This window comes from Sturnira hondurensis, unplaced genomic scaffold (assembly GCF_014824575.4).
Source record: "Sturnira hondurensis isolate 20B ecotype Veracruz unplaced genomic scaffold, ASM1482457v3 Scaffold0006413, whole genome shotgun sequence".
NCBI lineage: Eukaryota > Metazoa > Chordata > Mammalia > Chiroptera > Phyllostomidae > Sturnira > Sturnira hondurensis.
In genome coordinates, this window is record NW_028079044.1 from 25,888,822 (window position 1) to 25,912,598 (window position 23,777).

The following is a 23,777-nucleotide window of genomic DNA, read 5'->3' on the forward strand; positions in this document are numbered from 1 at the left end:
TTCTTCTTTAGTTCACCTCCTCTCTTAACGTTACTCTTTGGACACTAATAACTAAAAAATTGTTAAGCCTTGGGAAGGAGGGGTTAGGAAGGTGAAGTATAAAAACTCTAATTTTATGTTGAGTAATTTGCAAATTAGGAATTATGTACATTAATTTGTTTAAGGAATCTTTGAAGAGATTTTTGTTAAATATGCTGAAGAAATACAAAGTACACTATTTATACTCTGCAATTTGAATATGAGAATTGGAAAATTATGTCAGAAATATTGAAGTTACGGTGACATAATTTCCACTTCCAGTCAAATACTGTATGTATAATAATACAGTATAGAACCCAAAGAATATGGTTTGTAGGCTAGTTGATGAATTTTGCAAACATTATGATAGCCACTGAAAATAGGCAAGTTTAAAGGACAAGTGTGTTATTTCTGTGTCATATTATCATTTCCAGTGAACATGTGTTAAATGGTTAGTGTAGTCATCAAAGCACCATAACACTGAGGCTCTTTTTATGGGCTCAGTCTTCATATAAATTCATCAGATTATTAAAGGAAAAACTGGTCTTAGAAATGGTATGTCAAGTGAAGTTGGGTTGTTGATCAACCTGAATGGAAATAAATAACATGATTATTTCAATATCACCTGCATAAACAACCCCTCTGTGGCCTGTATTGTCATAGTGTATTTGTTCTCTTATCAAGAATGAAAACACAAAATCCGGAAGTGATCTGTTCCAAATTCTGAATGTTACAAAAATGGTAGAAATCACAGAAAGGGGCACACAGAGGTTAATTACCTTTTTCTAGATCTAAACTAGACTTTAGGATTCCTAATTTTAGTTCAGTCATACCCACAATCTTAGAAGCTTTTGTTCCATCTGCAGAATTGTTTGGTAATATGTTCATTAAGAGGTATAGACATAATAAAAGGTTATAATACCGACTGAGATCATTTTCTGCTTTCAAATAGTGTTTTTTTTAATGAAATGTATATTGTGATCTCATTTTTTTGGACAGACTACTGCAAAGCTTCTGGATGGCTCTCATCAGCAGCATGGATTTCTTTCTTTGACATATACAAAAGCTGTAACCAAAAATGTCCGCCACAAGTTAATATCAAGGAATGAGCGAAGAAGTTTTCATAAATTATCTGAAGGTTTAACGGATGGTTCCCCTCATTTTCTTCATGAAATTCTTCTTTCAGCACAAGCTTTTGATATTGTCCTTTGCTTTCCTTTACTTAATGCCATTGCAAATATATTTCAAGCAAAATTACCAAAGACCCAAAAAGAGAAGAGAAAATCTCCTGGTCAGCCCATGAGGACCCATACGCTGACTTCTCGCAATTTACCTTTGATTTACATCAACACAAGTGTAATCAGGATTTTTGTTCCAAAAACAGAAGAAATGCAGCCAAGTATTGAAGGTATTTTTTTAGAAATTATTTTGATCTGATTTTAAGGGACCTTCTAAAGACCTTAGTTTTCTTCTTCTTTTTTTTTTTTTCTAAATATGGTAGCTAGGTACAGTTTGCAGTTTGGTGTGTTCTAGAAGGAATAAGTGTGCATACGTTATAGTCATTCTACACCTTATACCTGTGTCTTTAGAAAATACGTCAGAACACTGGGTTATGTGTTTGACTCTTACTAGGGTCAGAAATGTGAGATTTTTTTCCTCTGGGCTTTTGCAAGTTAAGCTTGTGCTTTCTGTCATTTGTTCTGTTAAACTCAAATGTTGAGTTCTATATACCTCAGAAAACTAAAAATTAGTTAAAATTAGTCAATATACCAAGGTTCTTGTGGCTTCTTCCAGGCTTCTCAGTGCCCTCTGAAATTGTTCTAGGTTTTACTGTGGAATGAATTGGTAGTCCCACTCCCTACATCCGTAAGAATTACTTTTAAATTTTAATTTTCGCCATGATATAGAAGAATGAAGAACTTTAAGAATATTCAGCGAAAATGTAGTACAGTGGTTAGTGGTATGAACTTGGGAGTTGCACAGACCTGAGTTCCAGTCTCAGCGTTACCAGTTACGAACTGTGAAGTCGTGCCTGAGTTAACTGAATCCCTGTGCTGAAAACTGCAGTAGTAGCACCTAACCTGATGGTAGGCCTTCCTGATAGCTTCCGTTCAAGTGATGACTACGTGAGACTGTGCGTGTTGCCAGTTCCACAGTGAGTTCTCAAGAGTTTCTGGAAGTCCCACATTTCACTAGTGCTTATTCCTCATTGGCCAGAACTTAGGCATGTGACTCTATCCTCTGTATGAGAGGGTGAGAGGCAGTCTTTTCTAGGTGCTAGTGCCCAGCTAATAAATTAGGGCTCTGTGAATCTGAGAGAGAGGAGAGAATGGCTATTTGAGAGATAGTTTCTGTCATATGAAAACAACAGAACTCTTTTTCTTTTTTCTCTTTCATCTGTCTCTTGTACTTTCACCTATAGATAGATGATTTTAATTAGGGAAGGTATTCTGGCTAATATTATCAGTAAGTAAGGTGTATTCAAAGTAATGCTATTATTCATAGTAACATTTCTGTAAATAAAAGAAACTACTTGTGGAGTTCTTAATTACCAACATGTCTATCTGGAGATAAATCCAGTGTATCATACTTATGGATTCTTATTGCAGACCAGTTTCTGTTTTTTAATTCTAAATTTTACTAGTGACTGTCATAAAATTGATGACTTTGAGATGTGAAATTACTACCCCCTGCATATGCTATATTCTGACAGCATATGGTATATTCTATACCATTATTTTCACCTTTTCAGAGAGTTTGTAGAAACATCTGAATGGTAAAGAATAACTTGTCTTTATTGAGCAATTACAAGTGACGTAAGAGACAAACCACTATAGCCAAAGAGGCTACAGATTAGTGTGGAAGCAATGACCTTCGTGCTGTTTCCTTACTGTTGTTCTTTGTTATATTACTATCTGATGAATGTTTAGATAATATAATTTATGTTAAAGTTACATAGGTAAAAAAAACACCCTACATTAAATTTTTTTTTGTTTTATTTGTTTTTAGAGAGAGGAAAAGGGAGGGAGAAAGAGTGGGAGAGAAACATCAGTGTGTGGTTGCCTCTCACGTGGCCCCCAGTGAGGACCTGGACCACAGTCCAGGCATGTGTCCTGATTGGGAATCAAACCAACAACCCTTTGGTTCACAGAGCTCATGCTCAATGTTACACTGAGCTACACCAGCCAGGGCAAAAACACCCTACATTTTTACACAATAGAGTTTTCTGGTAACCAGTTTGAGTCTATGGTCATACCACCCTGAATATGCCCAATCTCGTCTAGTAACGAGTTTGAGAGTCATAAAAACATTTTCTCCTAACTATACACAAAGAAGAACATACACGTAAAAAGTTACTGATATTTTCAAACCATGTTTGATTTTTCAACTGAGACTAGGGGACAATGCTATGGATACAGCAGTAGTTTGGCTTTGTGATCACAGAAAACTTATCATTATTTTGGGAAAAGAGTCTGGAGTAGTACATTACATTTTAAAAATAGCATACTGCACTATCTATGTCTTTTCCCATTAAAATAAAATTATAGACATTTTGTAGATAGGTAAAAATAAGAACATATGAACTCATAAAAAATTATAAAAATTCTATTTTTTTAACTATTAGAATATTATTTTCTATAAATATCTCCCTGGTTGGTAAACAAGCATTCAGTTTTCTAACTAGAATTCCTCTAATTTTCATTAAAAATAAGATATATTAGTAAACTTTTGTAATTTCCTGAAAACTCCTTAGTATATACTTTATGTTCTCCATTCTATGATTTTCTAATTATTTTCCTTTGAATGTAAGCCACTGGTAAGGCCAAAATTTCACTGAAACATCATAAGAAAAGTGATATTGGAGGGGAGAGGTTAGGATGAAGTGGAGAATAATACGGGAGAAAGTTCTCTGAAAAAATAGGGGATGGTCATACAGGCACATCCGGAAGTAACGTAACACATCTGACTGTGATGCTTTTATTAGTCACGTAGAAGTGTTCAGGAATTACAGATGGTCCTCAAATATATGCCTTAATTGGTGTCTAAATAGTACTTACCTATTAATTAAACCTTAGGTTTAACAAATGAGAGATGGGGTGACACTAGTTAATAAAATTATATAGGTTTCAGGCGTTCAATTCTATGACACAAGGTCTGTGTATTGTATTGTGTATTCACCACCGCAAGTTAGGTCTCCTTGACTCAGCTAAGACTTTTAAATAAGTGTTCCATAGTGTTTATACTGGTAAGTCTTCCTGAATCAGACACAGCTGTTTCCAGTGTGGGCATTTGATCTGCACCTAAAATTTGTTCATTTGTCTTAAAATATTTTGTCTATTTGATGTACTCATTGCTTCTGAACCTCTTTGGTATTTGTTAGTATGGGGGATGTTTTCACAGGGAATTGCTTATTCCTTTTTATGGCTGAATGATATTCCAGTATATGGGTATACTACATTTTCTTTATCCATTCATTTGTCAGACACTTGGGCTGCTTGTACCTTTAGGTTAGCAATTGTGAGTAATGCTCTGGTGATGAAAACCGGCATACAACAAAAGGAACATTTAAGCCCATTTTCAGCTCTTTGGGATACATACTTATGTTTAGAAGTATATGCTTTTGAAGAACCACCAATCTGCTTGGAAGCCCTTTTGACTAGGCAAGATTTGTGATATTTTCTGAACAGTGTTAATGTTCGTGTATAGTTCAGTCAATAAGAAGAGCGGTGGGAGCTTACTCTCAGAAAGGGCGATAGCACCTGTGTGCTGAGCGCTTGAGTACCTCTGCAAGGAGACAGAGGCCAAAAGTTCATCAGTTTCCTCTAGCTTAAGTTTTCTATCACAGTCTGCAGTGGTTTACTGAAATAAGTTCTGTGCTTTATTGATTTGTGTGCATGACAGAAGGAATAAGAATCTGACTCTTTGAGAGATGAGAGGAAAAAAGTAACAGGTTTATTTCTTTTTGTGTGTGTGTTGTATACATTTAGTTTTGTTTGTTTGCTTGTTGTTTTTAGCTTATTGTGTTATAGGCATGAACTAGTACTACATATAATACAGTTTTGTTTTTGTTTTAAATTTCCCTTTTGGTTGTTATAAGTAGGAAAGTCCCCAATTGATTGTAATTGCAAAAATATTTTCAGACTTTTGCAATCATATTTTTAAAGCTCCCTCCCACTCCTTTTTAGTGGTGGTTGTGGTGGGATTTTTACTGTCTAATTCCAAAATTCAGATGCGTAAGTACCTCCTAAGCAGGTACCTTTAAGATCAGCATATTAAAAAAAAAAGCATATTAGATGGGGAGATATCATTCAAGCCATTTTCAGAAAATACAGTATGCTACATTTTCTCTGGAGTTTGGTTAATTTTAATCTTTGACTTATGTGCACACTTTTTGCATAAGCACCTTTTTGGTGGTAGTTTTTATGACGTACCCGAGTACATCTATAGAATAAATTCCTAGCAAAATGATTGCTACATCAAAATGCAAAAGGATGGAAAATTGCCCTCTTGAATGGATGTGCCCTCAATGGAGTTTGAGGTATAAACCGGTATAAACTGGTTTCTCAAGCTCATCCTAAGAAAGGTTTATCAAACTTTTTGATCTTTTGTCAGTCAGAAAGTGTAGTGCTTTTCGAGGACTTGCTTATCATTTTTTATCAATTGTAAGAGCTTGTTGTGTATTAAATCTTTTTGTCTGGCTTTCATTGTGTTACATACATCTTTTCTTTTTTGTTTTTATTTTGCCTTCTGCCTCTGTGTGTGTCTGTTTATATGTCCATGTGTATATCTATATTTATGTGTACATGTGTATATCTTTACTTATACATATATTTATATCTAAAAATCTATGTGAGATGTTATGAAATGCCAGAATATGTGTCTACCCATAAAATATAGATATTAAAATGCATGTCAAAAATTCAGAGGTTTTAGCACATTATATTTTTGACACTTTATTTTTTTATCAATGCTACTCTTAATTCAGAAGACCATAATTCATTCACCCGTGAAAAAATTTTTATTGCAGTAAAATGCATAGAACATAAAATTTACCATTTAAATCATTTTAAAGTATAGACAAAGTTTTACATGTCTATTTCATATGGCATATTGAATGTAAAAGATAAAATGACTAAATAAGGAAAACATGATTGAAGCAGCATTTCCATTAGAAAGAAATGTGATTACTTAAACAACTCCAGTAATACCTGGTAAGAATCAAAAGCATAGTATTTATTTTACTCCAGAAAGGCTTGAAAAATTTTTCTTGAATAAATTATCACATTAATTAAACTGAAAGTATATATATAAATTATCTTAATAAGTGTGATATCATAGTTATATGGTATTATATCATACTTCTCAGCAGAAACTACAGGGTCTGGCAGAAGTAACGCCTCCTGTCATGATTTATAGTTTTAATTTGAACATTTCACCTAAAATGTCATATGGTGTACTTGAGCAGGATATTGTTATGTTACGAAATTACATGCTTATGATTTTGTAGTAAAAGATTTTGTAATAAAAAAGGGGTGTTATTTGTTCTATACCCGATACATTAAAAAATATCTCCAAGCAACTATATTTCATGTTATTATACCTAACAGTCATTAGTGTTACGCATTTACTGAATCCTCTCTCTGTCTTCTACTGCAAATATGGCAAACACTCTTTAAAGCTTTTGTCAGTAGCTTTGTGTGAGAATGACACTACAGTGACAGCTTTATAAAAGTGTAACATCGCACAGTGGCCAGTTCCAGTACTCTTGGGAATTTGGATGTTTTTCTATATTGAATTTCATTGAGAATCTTAGAGGAAAGTTGGTTTCCAAAATACTTTTATTTCATGTTGGATTTAAGAAAACTTAGTTGTAAGCAATGATCTTACTGGTATCTGACAATTGCCTGAAAATTCTGTTCTTTATTTAAGCTTTGGTTATTTCTATGCAAGCTCATAATTTCAGAGCTGTTTACAGCCTTTTCATTTTCAATACACTTTTTTGCTCCAAGAACAGACAAGATCTTACAGACTTACATTTCATGTTCCATTGAATATAAAAGTTTTTAAAGTTCATGTGTAAAATTCAGTTAAGAATCATAAGAAATATGTTTAACATTCTCATATTTTATTTAAAGTAGTAATATTGGAAGTCTGATTTTAACTTGAATATTATTTGCATTATGTGCAGTTATTATCAAGATTCTGAGTCTACAGGTGTTTGACTTCCAGCTGTAAGCTACTTATTTCAGAGCAGAGGACTGCTTTGGGATCTAGCGTCAGTCTTCTAGAGTGAGTAGTTCCTCATGAGGCTCAGGTTTTTTTGAAATACAGTTAAAGCAATAAAGGAAGGCATTCATTTTCATGTTGAAAATGCTTCTAGAGGGAACATTTCCTCATATGGTCCAACTATTAAATGCAGGTGAAGTAAACCAAAAAAAGGAAGCTTGTTTTTTCCCCAACTATAAAGGAACTGAAGAAATGAGTCAAGGCACTTTCTTGTATAAATATATATTTTTTGTTTTTTTCTTATATATCAAAGATACATTTTGATTAGCTGATAACTTTCTATAATAAAATTGATTATTTTAGTTTGTGAATAATCTGTATTAAGTGCTTTTTTATTACAACTTCATAGTCAGTATAATCTAGTGAGAACACTTTTGGCTCTAACAGAAACAGAATTCTGTTCTTGGATCTGGCTTTGTATGTAACACCAAGTACGTCATTTTTCTTCCATATGTACCTCATTTACTGCAGTGTTTCTGTTGCATTTCAGACTTTCATATGGTGGGTAGTATCTGTAGCCTGGAAGAACAGTTAGCAAGTACACTAATTGCTCTTTTGTGGTGTGATCTATTCTCCAGGCTTACTATTTATTGATTTAATTGATGTCTGCTGCTTAATCAGAGGTTTTTACCCACATGGAAATATTTGATAAGTTTCGCGTAAAATGCAAGATCTGTGAAATGTAAACATTGTTTGTAATATAAGGACCTATAATCAAGACAGACCTCTTGTTATTGGGAAAATAGTGCAGCTCCATGAAAAGTAGTTTTCTATTGATCTCTCTGTCTGAGACATTTTAAAGTACTGTCTTTGTTGCAGCATCCACACGCTAGTACCTACTGGGGTAGCTCATCTTTCCCCTTTGGTGCTGTTCTTTCTGCCCCCGCCTTGTCTTTGGCCCCTCCCTTTATGAACGTCTTACTCTGATTCCTCCTTTCCTTCACCGAATGTCTTACTATTTTTTTTTTTGCTTTTCTGAATTCTGATTTTCTTTTTTTAGATTAATCTAAGTCAGACTATACTGAGTATACTTCTAAGCAGCTGGAAATAATCTCTTACTTTTGCATTCTTTGGGCACCACAGTGTGGGAAATGTGGATTGCACGCCTTTGTTGGCACGTTCTGTTCAGAATATTCCTGAGGCCTTGTAGCCAGGCCTTTTCTGTCCCACTGGAGGCAGACGAGAGCTCCCAGAGAGAGAGTGGGAGTTTAGTATGTGTTTTCTTCAGAACCCAAAGGTTGTATATCAGTAACGATTCTAAAACATTGTAAACAATTTTGAAAAGCTACTACGGTAAAATAATTGAGTGAGAAGAGGGAGAAAAATTTAATATAAATTAATGGGGTCATTAAGAACTGCTATCCATTCTAAATAGTCCTTTAAAAAGACATTGAATTAGCTGATGATTTATAGAAAAATTGTTGAACTTTATAAGATGAGAACATATGGTAAAATATTATTTTATTCAGCATAAAGAGAGAATCAGAATTGATATATCTTTTTGTCTTTCATGGTTTTCTGAAATTACTTACCTTTGTTTTAGATTCCATTAGAAGGTAGAACTTTTATACAGGTGTGAAATTGCTATATGTCAAGAAGTTTCACAGTAGAAATCTTAAAATTAAAAAGTGCCTAGAATAACAAGTTGAAATATCCTCATGCATTAGATAATCACTTGGGTTTTTTTTCTTTCTTCAGCATTGTACCCATTATATTTCTTTTGGATTTTCTGATATTTTACACCTAGTACAGTGGTATACCTTCTGTGTGTTTATGCAATTATTATTAAGAATATAAGTTTAAATGGTTTCAAGAATTTGTGACCGACTTTGTGATAGCCTTTAATATGTTCATAGGTGCAGTGTTAAAAAGCCAATGGCTGAGAATTCCTTGGGAATAGGATGCAGTAGTATAAGATTATGAAATTAGATAAACAGACTGCTTCATTACTGCTTATATATTTTCATGTTAGGTTGGAATTATTTTTTCCATCATAATTTTAATTGTATATGACAGGAAACTATTTAATGGGATGTGAAAGAAATAGTTAAGAAACATCAACTATTTCTACTTTAAACATATTTTTCTTGTCCTCATTTGTTGTTCTTGTTTTAATGTTTCTACGCCTCTACTCAGGCACCCCTCCTTACGCACAGATCCACTGCATACCTCATAAATCTGTTTCTTTTGTTACAGTTAATCAGGCCGCAAAAGAAGACACCCTGGTTTTGAAGGTCGGTTCTGTTGCTATGGCTCCCCAGGCTGACAATCCCCTTGGCAGATCGGTCCTCAGGAAAGATATTTACCAGTAAGTGTATGTTCTTATGTTCAATCTTGCAACAATTTTATCCTGCAAAGAAGTACACTGATCAATAAAACTTGCTTAGTGTGGCCTGTAGAAATATTTTTCATTTGGGATCTTTTGATATTTAAAACCAGGTTTTTCTGATTTTCTTCAGTTGTGGGTTTTTAAATTCATTCGGACAACTCAAGTATTTCTGTGAAGTGTTGATGAATAACAGAATGTAAGTACCAAGTCACCATAAAACTGAAGAAGCTCAGTTTGGAAAATTTTAGCAGACTCTAAATTTGACCAAATCTCTAATCACGTATGAAAATGAAGTCCTCTCTAGGACTACCACATCCTACTATAGTCATGTTGTATCAAATCGAAACATTTTTTAATTTAACTATAAGCCATTATTTGAAATGTAGGACTGTGGATGTCATATGGATCAAAGCTGTAAAGAAAAGCAAACTTCTAAGGAGAAATTTCACAGTAAACACTTTCTATGACAATGCCATGCTCTGGATTTTGTCACTGAGTATTTGCAAACCACACCGAGCATATACGGACAACTAAACTGCTGAACATATGTAATCAACATGATAAAAATAATATATCGTTCATACTGGAGTTGGCACTGCTGCCAGACATAAAAGTACAGTTGCAAATAAACCAAGTGAGACAAGTCCCAGAAAAACAGATGAACAAGTGTCTTTGTCTTCCTGCTGGTCTGTTTTTCAGATGTCGTAGTCTCACTCTTTTAAAAAAGAAATCCCTACTTTTCTCTAGTAAGTATTACTGTTAGGAAAAGATTCTTATTTTTATGATGCATTTATTTACTACCTAGGGGGTAATAGCCATTTTAATTAGGGATTTTATTTTCTCAGATTTTTCTAATATTTGAGTTGATATTTTTCCTTTGAATTATATGTTATATTCTCTCATATTAATTTTTTGATAGCTTATAGTATTTATCCCTATTTGAAATAAGCTTTTATTTTTGGTAGCTTATGTAAAATCTTATGATGTCAGGACTGAAGGGGGCTTTAGGAATTATCTAATTCACATTTCTCGTTTTATTGATTAGGAAACTGAAGATCCAAAAGAATACTTGCCACTAGTCAAATGATAGAATCAAGATCACAACTTGTATTTTTTGTGTACCTCAGTGTCTAGGCAGTGGATTAGAATAAGATCTTTTCTGGATGAAAATAATTTAATTTTTTAACATTTGGGAATTTTTTCAGGTGTATTTATCTTTTCTTTTCACTTTAGAAGTAAGTGGTTTTCAAAAAAAGTTCTACTTCTGGTGAAATATGTTTCGTATTAAAACACCCTATCAGCATCAATAAGTGAGCCGCAGAAATACTTCCCTCCCTCCTCTCTCTGCACTTCCGGGCTCTGCAGTGTGCGTTTGTGCGGACCCAGGCTGCACAGCTCTGCGTCGTTGCTTCACTGCCCTGTGTCCTTCTGGCACTTTTTTCTCAGTCTCTTTCCTGATTTACTTTCTCCACTTTCTTCATACCTAATTTTTCATTACCACTCTGTATCTTTCTTCACTCTTGACCTTTTCCTTTTCTATATTTTTCATTCTTTTCTTTACTTTCCTCCTTCTTTCCCTGTCTTATTTCTTATGTTGTTGCACTATTTGATTTATTTTATAAACTGTAGAAACGCAATGCCAAAAATGAATTATAAAAAAGTATATTATCTCTTCAGAACTCAGTGTCTCATAGTAAAATACTTCAAAATATGTACAGAAAAAACTTCATGTTGATAAAATAAATGCCTATACTTTTTTTATAATGACAAAACAGGACACACTGAACTTTTACATTTTGCCAAAATCATGTACTTAGCTAATGGCAGAACATTTCAGGATCTATTTCTTATGAATTCGTTTCAGAATTTTTTTAAAATTCATTTTTCTATTATTTAGCCCCCCCACTCCCACCTCCAATTATAAAATTCAGTTGTTTCACTGTCTTGCTCCCTTTCCATATGTTACTCCCTCTTTCTTTTAATCTGCTCTTGGTGTTTCTTCTTTCTGTCTTGGTTTTTATAACTTTCTCAACATGATAAATGGCATCTATCTTAACCCACAGCTAATGTAGTTGATGGTGAAAGACTGGGTGCTTTCCCCTTAAGATCAGGAACAAGACGAGGAGATCTACTCTCAACACTGTTATTTAGCCTTATACTGGAGGTTCTAGGCAGGGCAGTTAGGCAAGAAATGAAATAAAAGGCACTCCGATTATAAGGAAGAAATAAAACCATGTGGTTTTGCAGATGTTGTGATCAGGTACATAGATAGTTTTACAGGATTCACTGAAAAACTACTGAGCAAATAAACAAGCTCAGCAAGGTTGCAGGACAACAAATCAAACGTAAAAATCAGTTCACAGTAACAATGAGCTATGAACAATCTAGAAGTGAAATTAAATAAACAATTTTATGTGTAACAGCATCAAAAATAGTTAAATAACTGCAAAGATTTTTACCAAAAGTAGTGTGAAATTTACACCATGAAAACTACAAAACATTGTTGAAAGAAACCAAACAATATCATAAATGTATATATATGTACATATATATCTCATGTACATAGTGTTGGTAGATACCAGTACTTCTCAAAATCATGTGCAGAGTCCACGTAATCCCGATCAACATTCCAGCCTAGCTTCTTGGCAGAAATTGACAAGTTGATCCTAAAGTTTATATGGAAATTATTCAAGGAACCCAGAATAGCCAAAGCAATGTTGGAAAAGGAGAACAAAGTTGGAGGACTCATACTTTCTGATTTTAAAACTTGTGACGAAACAGTAGTAATCAAGGCAGTGGCATACTGACTGGTGTGAGGATAGGCACACAGGCCAGTGAATAGAGCTGAAAATCCGGAAACAGACCATCACATCTACAATCAATTGGTTTTTGATAAAGGAACCAAGACATTTCAGTGGTAAAGAGCAATAGTCTCTTCAACAAATGGTGCTTAGACTACTGCGTGTGCACATGAAACTGGACCCTGAGGTGCTACTGTACATAAAAGTTAACTCAGAATGGGTATTGGACCTAATGTGAGGGTTAAAATTCTGAAACTTACAGAAGAAAACACAGGAGTAAATCTTTGTGACTTTGGTTCAGATAATGGTTTCTTTAAAATGACACCAAAAGCATGGGGGACAAAGAAAAAATAGATAATTTGGACTTTACCAAAATTATAAACTTGTGTGCTGCAAATGACTCCACAGAACATGAGAAAATATTTACAAATCATGTCTTTAGTAAGAAACATGTAATCAGAATATAAGAACTTTTACAACTCAATAATAGAAGAACAACCTGATTTTTAAAATGGGCAAAGAATTTGAATAGATATATATCCAAAGAAGATTGAAACATGGTCGATAAGCATGTGTGAAGATGTTCAACCCAATTAGTTAGTAGAGAAATGCAAGTCAAAACTACACCCACTAGAATGACTACAATAAAAAAGATAAAAGACGTGGAGAAATTGGAGCCCTCAGACATTTCTAGTGAGAACGTAAAATGGTGCAGCTGCTGCTGTGGAAAACTGCTTGGCAATCCCTCCTAAGTTTAAACATAGAGTTACCATATGATGCAGAAATTCTACTCCTAGATATGTACCCAAGAGAATTAAAAACACATGTCCACATAAAAGCATGCACAGCAGTGGTCATAGCAGCACTCGTCATAATAGCCGAAAAGTGGAAACAGCCTGAAGGTTCATCAACTGAGGAAGGACCAACCACAATGCGGTGTACTCATTCATGCATTAGCATGACATTCTGCCATGGAGAAGAATGGACTGTACGTTATAGCATGGACCAACCTTGGAAACATGCAAACTGGAAGAAGCCAGACATAAAATACCACACATTATATGATCCATTTACGGGAAATGTCCACAATAGACACTAGATCTATAGAGGCAGAAAGTAGTATAGTGGTTGCTAGGAGGGGAGAGAGGAATGACTGTTAATAGTACAGGGTTTCTTTTGGGTTGATGAAATTGTTCTGAAATTAGGTAGTAGTGATGTACAATGGGATGTACACTGAGCATATACTGATTGATGTACAGTGAGTACAATATAATCTACAGAAAAACCCTGAATTGTTCACCTCAAAAGGTAAACTTTGTGGGCTACCAATTGTACTTCAGTAAAGCTTATTTAAATATATCTGAGAGTATACCAAAAATTGATGTGACATAAAGGCCTAGGGAAATTTTAAAAAATGCAGAGAGGCAAAGAGAGGGATAACCTTTTTTTTTTAATTGTGAAGACTGGGTACTGTTTTCAACTCTGGGACTGTCTGCCTACTCTGGCTCTAGGTGGAGAGATTTTGTCATGGAAAGAAAGAAGGGACGTTAATCAGTCATGTGGGTAAGAGTGACATGTTGGAATCTGGAGAATAACCAGACACATAGTCAGTCCTTCACGGTGCTTTATGTGAATGCTGCATGGGGAGAAGCAGCTGGCAAGAGTTTTGAGTTTCTCCAAGTTTCCTTTTTCTTAGAAGACAAAGCTGAGGTATAAATGCGTTGTTCCATCCAGTAGCTGCTAGCCACACATGGCTCTTCTGCTTTTGAAATGTGGCTAGTCCAAACTAGCCATGTTTGAAATGTTTTGTAAGTGTAAAGTATATGTAAGAGTCTGACGGATTAAGAAGAAAACAAAGTAAAATATCTAAATCTTTATATTGATTATCCATTGTGATGACAATATTTGACATATATTGAGTAAATATATTATTACAACTCTTTTCCACTGATTTTTAAAACCTTTTTTCATTGTGACTACTATCATATTGGTGGCTCACATTTGTGGTTTGCATTGTATTTCTGTTAAACGGTGCAGCACTGCTAGGGAAGGCCTGCAAGAAACACAGGATATGTTTCACCCTTGGGATGTTGGAAACTAAAGGTTAATCGAGTTCAAAGATGCAGATGTGACCAGTACAAAAGAGACATATTACCTGTGATGGAACAACTGTAAGACTGACATAATTGAAGATGTACCATGGAATCATTCTTCAAAAACCTGGACTGTTGTGTCAGGTAGTAGTGTCATTCCTTCTGAAGCTAAGAATAGACCTAGGTCTGTTATATTAGTGGATATTATAGTAACACTGGTTAGAGCTCAAAAGAATGAAAACCTTTCAAATTATAAAAGTCTAGTAAATGAGGCTATTCATTCATTAATCATTATTTAATAAATACTTATTGGGAGCCTATTGTGCATCAGACACTATTTTTGGTATTGGGTGTACATCAGTGAACAAGACAAAAGAAACATCCCAGTTCTCATGGAATGTGCTTTTAATGATGAAGAGAGACCATTACAAATTAATAAACAGGTATTTTGGTATAGCAGGATATCATAAGTGTTAGGATTGCAACACAGCAGGGAGAAGGTGGGAAATGGGAGTTAGAGGCAGACAGCACGGCCCAATCAGAGAGGCCGTCCCACTAAGAAAGCATGAGGCTCCTGAGCAGCAGTGAGCGAAAGAAGCCGCAGTAGCTGAAGCAGTTGTGTGCCTGGGAATGTAGGGGGCTGACAGGTAGGACACAGAAGAGCCTTAGAGGTATTGTGAGCAGTTGGCTGTTATTTTAAGTGAGATGTGGTTGTGGGAGCAAATATTCCTCACTGCTGGATTTTGAAATAATTTTGTTGTTTACCCTGTTTACTGAGTATCTACCTGCAGAAAGAAATGAAGGGATGGCCAGCAGGAACTAAAGACATACATTAGAAAAAGAGGTGAAATGTGCACTTGAAAACAATAGGTGTGACAAAGTGAAACAAAGGGAAGCGTGATATTGCACTCTAAAGGAGTCATGTTAAGGATTATTTCTATTATTTAACTGAATGTGTGATATGATGAATATGTGCTATAAAGTCCTTTTGATTATTGAAGGGTTGATTTTTTATTTATTTTAATCAGATGAGAAGCCCTCAGAGGATTTGAACAGAGCAGTGACTTCATTTATATTTAAGCAGATAATTCAGGCCAATATGTGAAAATAGACTGCAGGCAGGGAAGTCTTACTTGCAATAATCTTGGCAAGAGATGATGTTGGCTTGGCCTAGGGTAGTGGCTGTGGAGGTGGTGAGAAGTAGTCAGATTCTATAGATGTTTTTATAGGTAAAGGCGTTAAGAGAAATTGCAGATGGATTGCACATGGGAATGGAAACAAAGAAGATAAGGATAATTCCATTGCGTGGCCTAAGAAACTGAAAGGATGAAATTGATTTAGGGAAGAAAAACTGTGGGAGGGTTTGGTTTGGGGATTGGGCAGGTGGAGATCAGGAGTTTATTCTTGAAAATGTTGACTATTTCACGAGGTAGTGAGCTCCCTGTCACTGATGTTGCAGAGGCTTATCAAGGAGGCCACATAGAAGATTTTGACTCACATTGACTTAGACCACTGCTTCTTACATTTAACGTGCATCCAAAGCACCTGTGGATCTTACGTGGACAGCAGTGTAGTGATTGCTGTCGGGGGTGGTATAGGGGGGCTAATTGGTAATGGGAAAAATACGATAAAGATTATATCTGAAATAAAATAAAATGCAGGATTTGACTTGGGAGTCTGGGATGAGGCCTGAAATTTCACATTTGTACCAAGTTCCTGAGTGATTGGGTGTGACCCTCCTCCTGGGTGATGGTGACGTGCTGCTTTAAGGACCACACGTTTTGAGCAGATTCAGTCAGTGGTTTCCAAACCTTTTGTAAAGAGAGGGTTTTTTAAACATACATTCTTAGTAAATGCTAGTAATTTTGAATGCTACACATGCAAACACTGGAAGGCTCAGAAGTGAGTGTCCTCTGTTCACAGCTTCCCCACTCCCTAACGAGATGTCCTTGGTGCAGAATTGAACTTCAGAACCTTCACAGACTTTCAGTTGACAGCAGTTGTTAACTTTTGGAATCTATACTTCAGAAAATGTAAAATAACAAGATTTCTATTAACTTACACCTTATATGAATCTCTACTTTATTACTCTCAAAAGCATCTGATCCACTAGAAAACAATAGAACATAAATAGCATTATTTATTCAGTGTCCATGCTCAGGTACATATCCTCATGAGCCCTCTACCCTCTTTCTCCGCCTTGTGGATTGGGCCACCGAGTTTACTTCTGCGAATCCTGGACAAGCTCATCTCCCAGTTTCCTTTCAGCTTGTTCTCGGATCATCCAATTCTGTGATGCGTTCCACCATGTCCCTGATGTACACCACCGTTTGGAACCGTAGTCTGGCCTAATAGCTCTTCTTTTATCTTAGACAACCCTTTTGCCTGAGAGATGATTCGGATTCTTGTCTCAAATGAGAAACAGGGAAACAACTGAGGGTAGAAGGTTATAAAGGCAGATTATCACAGAAATGGCCTGTGCTGAAAATGTTCCTTCATAGGCAGATGTAAGGAAATTAAAATAAAATTGGAATTACAATGAACTAAAATTAAAATTTGGTTGTACTTAGACAAGTAAGTTATATATATATATATTTTAGAAACTTTGTACTTACTAATACTAGTTAATCATCTATGGTACACTATAATGTTTGTGGTTGTTTCTATTAAAAGTGGAAATAAGTCTCAGGCCAGACCTTAAGCCATTGCTGTAGGAAAATCACATTGGATTTACACTATTTCTACTTCTGAAGACTTTTCTAAACATTTTATTGACTGTGATCCTGAATACTATATGTATAAGTAGTTTAACTTCATTTTGTTTTAAATTGTTTTCTAAAAATAGCTTTTAACATGAGAAATAGAGTAAATGGCCCTGTATTAGCTGTTAGAACAGTAGAAATCTTGAGACAGTTATCCCATTCTATTGCATATATGCATATATACAATAATTCATTTATGACTTTAATTCCTTCAGTTATTAAATATACATTGATTAATTATTATAGTTATTTTATGGATACAGGGTCTGGCACAAATAATGCCCCTTTTTATTACAAAATCTTTTATTACAAAATCATAAGCATGTAATTCTGTAACATAACAATATCACACTCAAGCACACCATATGACATTTTAGGTGAAATGTTCAAATTAAAACTATAAATTATTATTATTATTATCCTACTAACCACACTCAAGCAGGTGTTACTTCTGCCAGACCCTGTATTTATTGAGTACCTGCAATGTACAAGACACCAATGATAGGTACATATTTGTGACTAGTACTTGTAGTAACCTCCCTTCATGGGACTCAGACCTCAACCACATAGTCTGAGCCAACGAAGTTGCATCGTCAACTCTGGTAGGTTTGACATCATAATAATCCATGGTTTGTGTGAAACACCTCCCACAGTGCCTAGATGACAAGCAAACAAAGTCAGACATTATGAACTTGCATCCTAAACTTTTTTTTGTGGTCCTGTTTTATTGTAAGTGTCTTTACAACATTCTATCCTGTATCTTCTGAAAAGTATTAAAAGAGGAAAGATCAATTCCACAAATTCCATCCAGATTTGCAGTTTTCACAGGAAGGAATAGAGAAAAGTGTTTTTTCATTTCATCGAATTTTTTTCTTTTAAAAGTAGCTGAAGGAATAGAAATGTTAGCATTAATTATTCATGAGTCTAAGTAAATGTATCATATTTTCAGTACATTTTAATGATCTGTTTTAAAAGTCTTCTTGTATTCCAAGTGTTTTACAGTTTAGTTTATCATTATTCAGCCAGCTTGTTACCAGATTATAACAAGAAAAGTTAAAATAAGATTTCTTTTTTAAAAAGAAAGGATGTTATTTATTTATTTTTAGAGAGAGGGGAAGGGATGGAGAGAGAGAGGGAGACTTCAGTGTGTGGTTGCCTGTCACACCCCCTCTACTGGGAACCTGGCCTGCAACTGGGAATGTAACCCTTTGGTCATAGGCCGGCACTCAATCCACTGAGCCACACCAGCCAGGGCTAGAATAGATTTCTTAAAAATATTATAAGTACTTGGTAGAATATCTTTTAATAGCAAATCTACTTTTAATTTATTAATAAACTTGTATTACTAATATTTTAAAATGGATGTGTAGCAGCATTCTTTTTTTTTAAATTAAATGACATTGAAGCATGCCTAGTGAACATGAAATCTCTCCTCTTACTAGGGCCTACTCTAAGTGCTAACTGCTGCCTTACTCTGTGGCCATTGTAAACACTTGGGGTGACACTTTTTGTAGTCCACGTGTGTGTATGTGTGTGAGAGAGAGTCAGACAGACTGAGACTCTGTCTTAAATAATATGATTGTACTCTACATAGTGTTCTGCAACTTGGTTTTTTTAACTCATACATTGTTGGCATCCTTCAATGTCATTATATTCAGAAATACTGGTCTGTTTCTGAATAGCTGTTTTAGACAGTGTAGATCGAAATACTATTTAAAGGCTTTCTTTCTGGCCAACAAAATATTCTCCATTATTAAAAGGCTTCATTAAAACCTAAAAACTTTTGTAGAACATTTTGTGGCTCAGACTTCCCAGACTTCAAAACATTATTATACCTGAGAAATTGTAAAAGGAAAATCTGGGTTGTTTCTTTCAGTGAAGTAGCTACTAGGCTGGTCCTTAGAGAACAAAGTTCTCAGCACAAATAGGAAACTGAAATTATTGTAGGTAAAATGTTCTTTGTTACCACATGAATTGCAAAAGCCAAGTAATTCATTATTCAACACTACTGTGTGTGAATTAAAATATTGTAGGTATTTTGGTTTTAATGTACCACTTTGAAACGTTATTTGATGATAGCAACTTGTTCAGTATCTGCATAGTGCTCAGTTTTTAACATGACAAAATCCCTATCTTTTAGCCAGATATGCGTCTTTCCTCCATGATCTGACCTCAACTTAAAATCGTATTACTAATTGCTTTCCTCTGCAACACACTTGTTCAAATCGAATATTTTGTGTACCCAAGAATGCTTAATGTGTTCTTTTCTCTGGCCCTTGGTTATGTATGCAATTTCAGCTTCCTTCTAGCTCAGCCTTTCAAAGAGTTGTATCAGGTTAGGTTTGGGATCCTTTTAAAACCTTTTTCTATGGTGTTCAACATTATTCATTAAAAAAAATTCTTAGGAATCACACCTGTGCACTTTTAATGTCTCCTTTAAATCCTCTCCTTTTGAAACCTCTCCTCATCATTTTAGAAGTGATTGCCCTTCCTTTGGCCTGCTCTCCCAGCAGCCGACCTACCGTTCTGCAGCCGTGACTTAGAAATAGCAGTGCTGGCAGCGGCGGGGACGCCCAAGGCCTCGAGAGCTCCCTTGTGCCAGGTGTTCAGCTTGGTGCCCTCAATGCAGTGCTTACCTCACGGTACCCATGAGTCACATGTTATGATTATCTGTGTTTTAGGGACAAAAAAACAGAGCTTAGACATGAAATAATCTCTCCTGGGTCACATAAAATAAGTGACAGAACCAGTACCCAAGCCCACACTGTTTACCACTCCTTGCTGCCTGTAACTCAGTTTCTTGTGAGACAGACTGGTTTTAATTTAACAAACTTATAATTAACTAGTGTATAACATTAAGTTTGAAACCTTTTTTGAAGTTTCACATTTATATTCCATTAAATTTTACTACTGTTGTGATGCTAGGGTTTTTTTTTTTTTCCTGACAACATTCTTGTTACCAGTGAGTAAATTGAAAAAACTATTAGGTGCCAATTTTGCATTTTCCTTAGGTTCCCTAAACATTACAAGCTGGATGGACATAATACTATAGATATTAGAGACATTATTTATAGTGCAAACTCTGCTAACCCTAGTACTTGTTTCCTGTGACCCTTAAGGGTACTGAACATACAATCTATTTTAAATGACATTTCAATTAGGTTATACTTAATACTGCATTTGATCTATAGAAAATTGCTCCCTAGCTAATACTTTTGATTATAATCAAAATTTTTCCTTCATCTGCTATGAACTTTGAAGTGATTCATAACCAGATCTAAACATTTACATAGGTTGCCTTAGTAATAACCTCAGTGTATTTTGTGATTTTTCTTTCATAAGATATTTTAAATCATTGTAAAACATATTTATAAATCTTTTAATTTTTACCTTCATATAATTTAGTGATTACTCTAGTTTTATCTCAAAGTTAAGAAAAATGGGAGATAAGCTAAACTTTCTTTTTCTTCCCAGAGTATTCTTACATACCATTTTTCTCTATATTGTGTTGAAGAAAATATTGATTTTATTATTTTTAAAACAACTATGTTCTATTTGTTCACATGTATTTTTCATACACCAAAATTATGTCAAAGTTGAGTAAGTTTGTTGTGAAGGTTTCTTGTAACTTTGGCTTGTTTCCTAATCATACACAATTGGAAAATACTGTGTTTAAGCTACATATCTGAAAATAGGGCTTACAGAATTAGACGTGTAAATTTGGAGGCCATTTAAGTTTTTATGTCGACTCCCTGTATCATTGCTGTCATATTGTCTAAAAATTCACAAAATCTTCTAATACCTACCCTAAAATATTTAAAAACAAACTGGTGACTCTAACAATAAAATTTACTTTATATTCTTTCCAGATTATTTATTAAGAGAATTTTAAAATATTTAAAACAGAACTTTTTTCTTTTGTAGTATTTTTAATTACAAAGTTTCTTAACTTTCATCTTTTACTTGAGAGCACGATATGCTTCTTGTGTATAATTGGACATTCGTGAACTTGTGCATAAAGCTTTTGGTTCGTGCTGTAGATATTTGTGGGTCTTCAGATGTCCCTTCTGCAATTCAGTCTGTGACTAATTTGTCCCATAACTCCTCACGAACTTTGTCGGTGGTTGAGTTTTTCAGCCATGTCTTTCTTGCAGACATTTGTTAATCCTTTTTAATGCATTCAGTACTTGATAAATTTGGATCAACTGTTGGGTTTCAGTTTCTCTCCTTAGAGAATTTCATTCTCTTAAATATTGTTTACAAGCACTATGTGAGAAATTCACAGTAATTTTGCCCAAGATCTAAAGACATTTTTTTTAAAAATGTAGTTTCTGATAGGTATGTGCCTTTTGACAGGCAGTTTAATTCATGGAATTTTACCTTTAAAGAATTATAAAAGTTAAGGGAGCTGATTTATTTTTACTCTTAGAAGACTTGCATTTGCAGAATTAACTTTATTTTGTTTTACATGGATGCTTAAACAATACACATAGGCTCAAATAATCATTATTGAAGCATATGATCAACAGAAATTCATAGATGAGATTAGTGTCCTTTCATAGATAAGTTTAACATTAACTCCCAGATACATTGTAAAAATTAAATTCTAAATACCTCCAAAATACTGTACCCTCCTCTACCAACCTTTAATTTCTTCCTAATTTTCTATATATATATATATATATATATATATATATATATATATTCTCAAAATAACTATTGTGTTGGTTTTTGGCAAGGTATATTTCATATCTAGTGACATTATGTTCCTAAGCCTATAATGCTTAGTCTTGCTTTTAAATAACTCCCTTTTAGCAATTCAGATACATTAGGATGGTAGGTATTTCGAGTAACTCGCCTAAAGGCTTTGTGTGGAAATACTATTGGCAGACTTTTAGTCCCTGTCGTGTTCTTCAGCTGATGTAGTATGAAGGCTTTGGATTTATATCTGGCCTCACCAAAGTAACTGCGTCTTTTGTGGCTTCCTGTAGCAGGATGTAGGTTTCCATCAATGTGTTTCTATTTGCTGCCAAAAGCCACCTCAATAACAGTGTTGAAAATGACTATAACTTCCACTGTCATTTTGGAATGTTATATTAAATGTATTTAACCCTTTTTATTGATATTTTTGATACATTTCTCTAGAAATTCATGTTGGAAAGAAACTAAAGAAAATAGAGTATGTTTGGATTTACATCATAATAGTCTTTTATTATGAACTTGGAAAACCTTACATTTCTTTTAAATACATTCTGGTTATATAAAATGCAGTGGATATGCACTATCTTATGTATTCCTGATTCTGTAGTCATTGAGACACTAACATTATCATGTGAAATCATTACCTAATCACATCTGGGCTTAAAGACAAGTGAGAGAAGGTATATTTTACCTTTAAGATGCATCTCCATAGTTTCTGGAATATAATGATTGTTTACCAGAACCAGTGACATAGAAGGCAGCTCTTCAAAAACAACAAAACATTGTGCTACTCTCTAAGTGTCTGATGCAAAGGAAGAATAACATTTTCTGTCACTAATAAGAAGTGTAATTGGAGGTACAAAATAGACAAGGGGAGGTTAAGAATAGTATAGGAAATGGAGAAGCCAAAGAACTTGAATGAACGACCCATGGACATGAACTAAGCAGGGAGAATGCTGGTGGGAGGGGGAGGTGAAAGGTGGATGGGGATAAAGGGGAAAAAAATGGGACAACTGTAATAGCATAATCAAAAATACATGCTCAAAAAAAGATTGTAACTGAAGAGTACCCTGCATGTTTATTCTTATAGTTTTTCATATAATGTAACCTACTCATCATTGTAAAGGGATGATGGAAAATGGAGGGAGGGAAGGATGGATGGATGGATGGATGGATCCATCTTCAATCACCTTTGAATTTAAGAAACTTGTGTATAAGCTGCAATGTTGGCTTTGTAATTGCAACTTGAGGAAGACCCATGTTACCCTGTGTCTATTTCTAGCCAAGTTCTTTCTATCCTTTCTACAAATATGGGAACTAATATAAAAAGCATGTTGGAAGCAAACATCTATGCATTCATTTAATATGAATTATTAATTAATTATAAATACCTCTACTAACTTAGTAATAAATTAACTATACACATTGTATAAGAGCACTTGTTAACCACTAATAGGATACTACTATTCAAAAAATTCATATAATTTTTACAAGATCAAGTAAATTATTATTTTCCTAAAGTACCAATTTAAACAATAAGTATTAAATACACATACTTATCTTTATTTCTTATTCTATCCCATGTTCACTGAGGTCACTATCCTAAAATCAATAGTGCAGTTTTGCCTGTTTTATGTACTAGAGCTATTTAGCCTCTGTTTGGAGAGCATACTTTTTCTATGGTGAAGACAGGCATTTCCTCAGTGAGAGGAAATGACTCTTTGCTCATCATTTCTAACATTAAGCTTTGAGCAAAAACTAGATACCTGAAAACCATTCCACACTA

The 23,777-nt window shown here is 34.5% G+C and overlaps 1 protein-coding gene across 4 annotated transcripts in view; it reads left to right on the forward strand.

The window, feature by feature from the left end:
- Positions 1 to 23,777, forward strand: part of VPS13B (vacuolar protein sorting 13 homolog B) — a 690,921-nt gene that overhangs the window by 348,659 nt on the left and 318,485 nt on the right. For 3 of the 4 annotated variants that reach the window (XM_037048265.1, XM_037048266.1, XM_037048267.1), the window contains exons 29-30: positions 1,018 to 1,426; positions 9,502 to 9,613. In XM_037048265.1, the coding sequence (XP_036904160.1) occupies positions 1,018 to 1,426; positions 9,502 to 9,613 (521 nt within the window). Of the gene's footprint in view, positions 1 to 1,017; positions 1,427 to 9,501; positions 9,614 to 23,777 lie in introns of those variants that run through there. The other variant, XM_037048269.1, reaches the window with a different exon arrangement.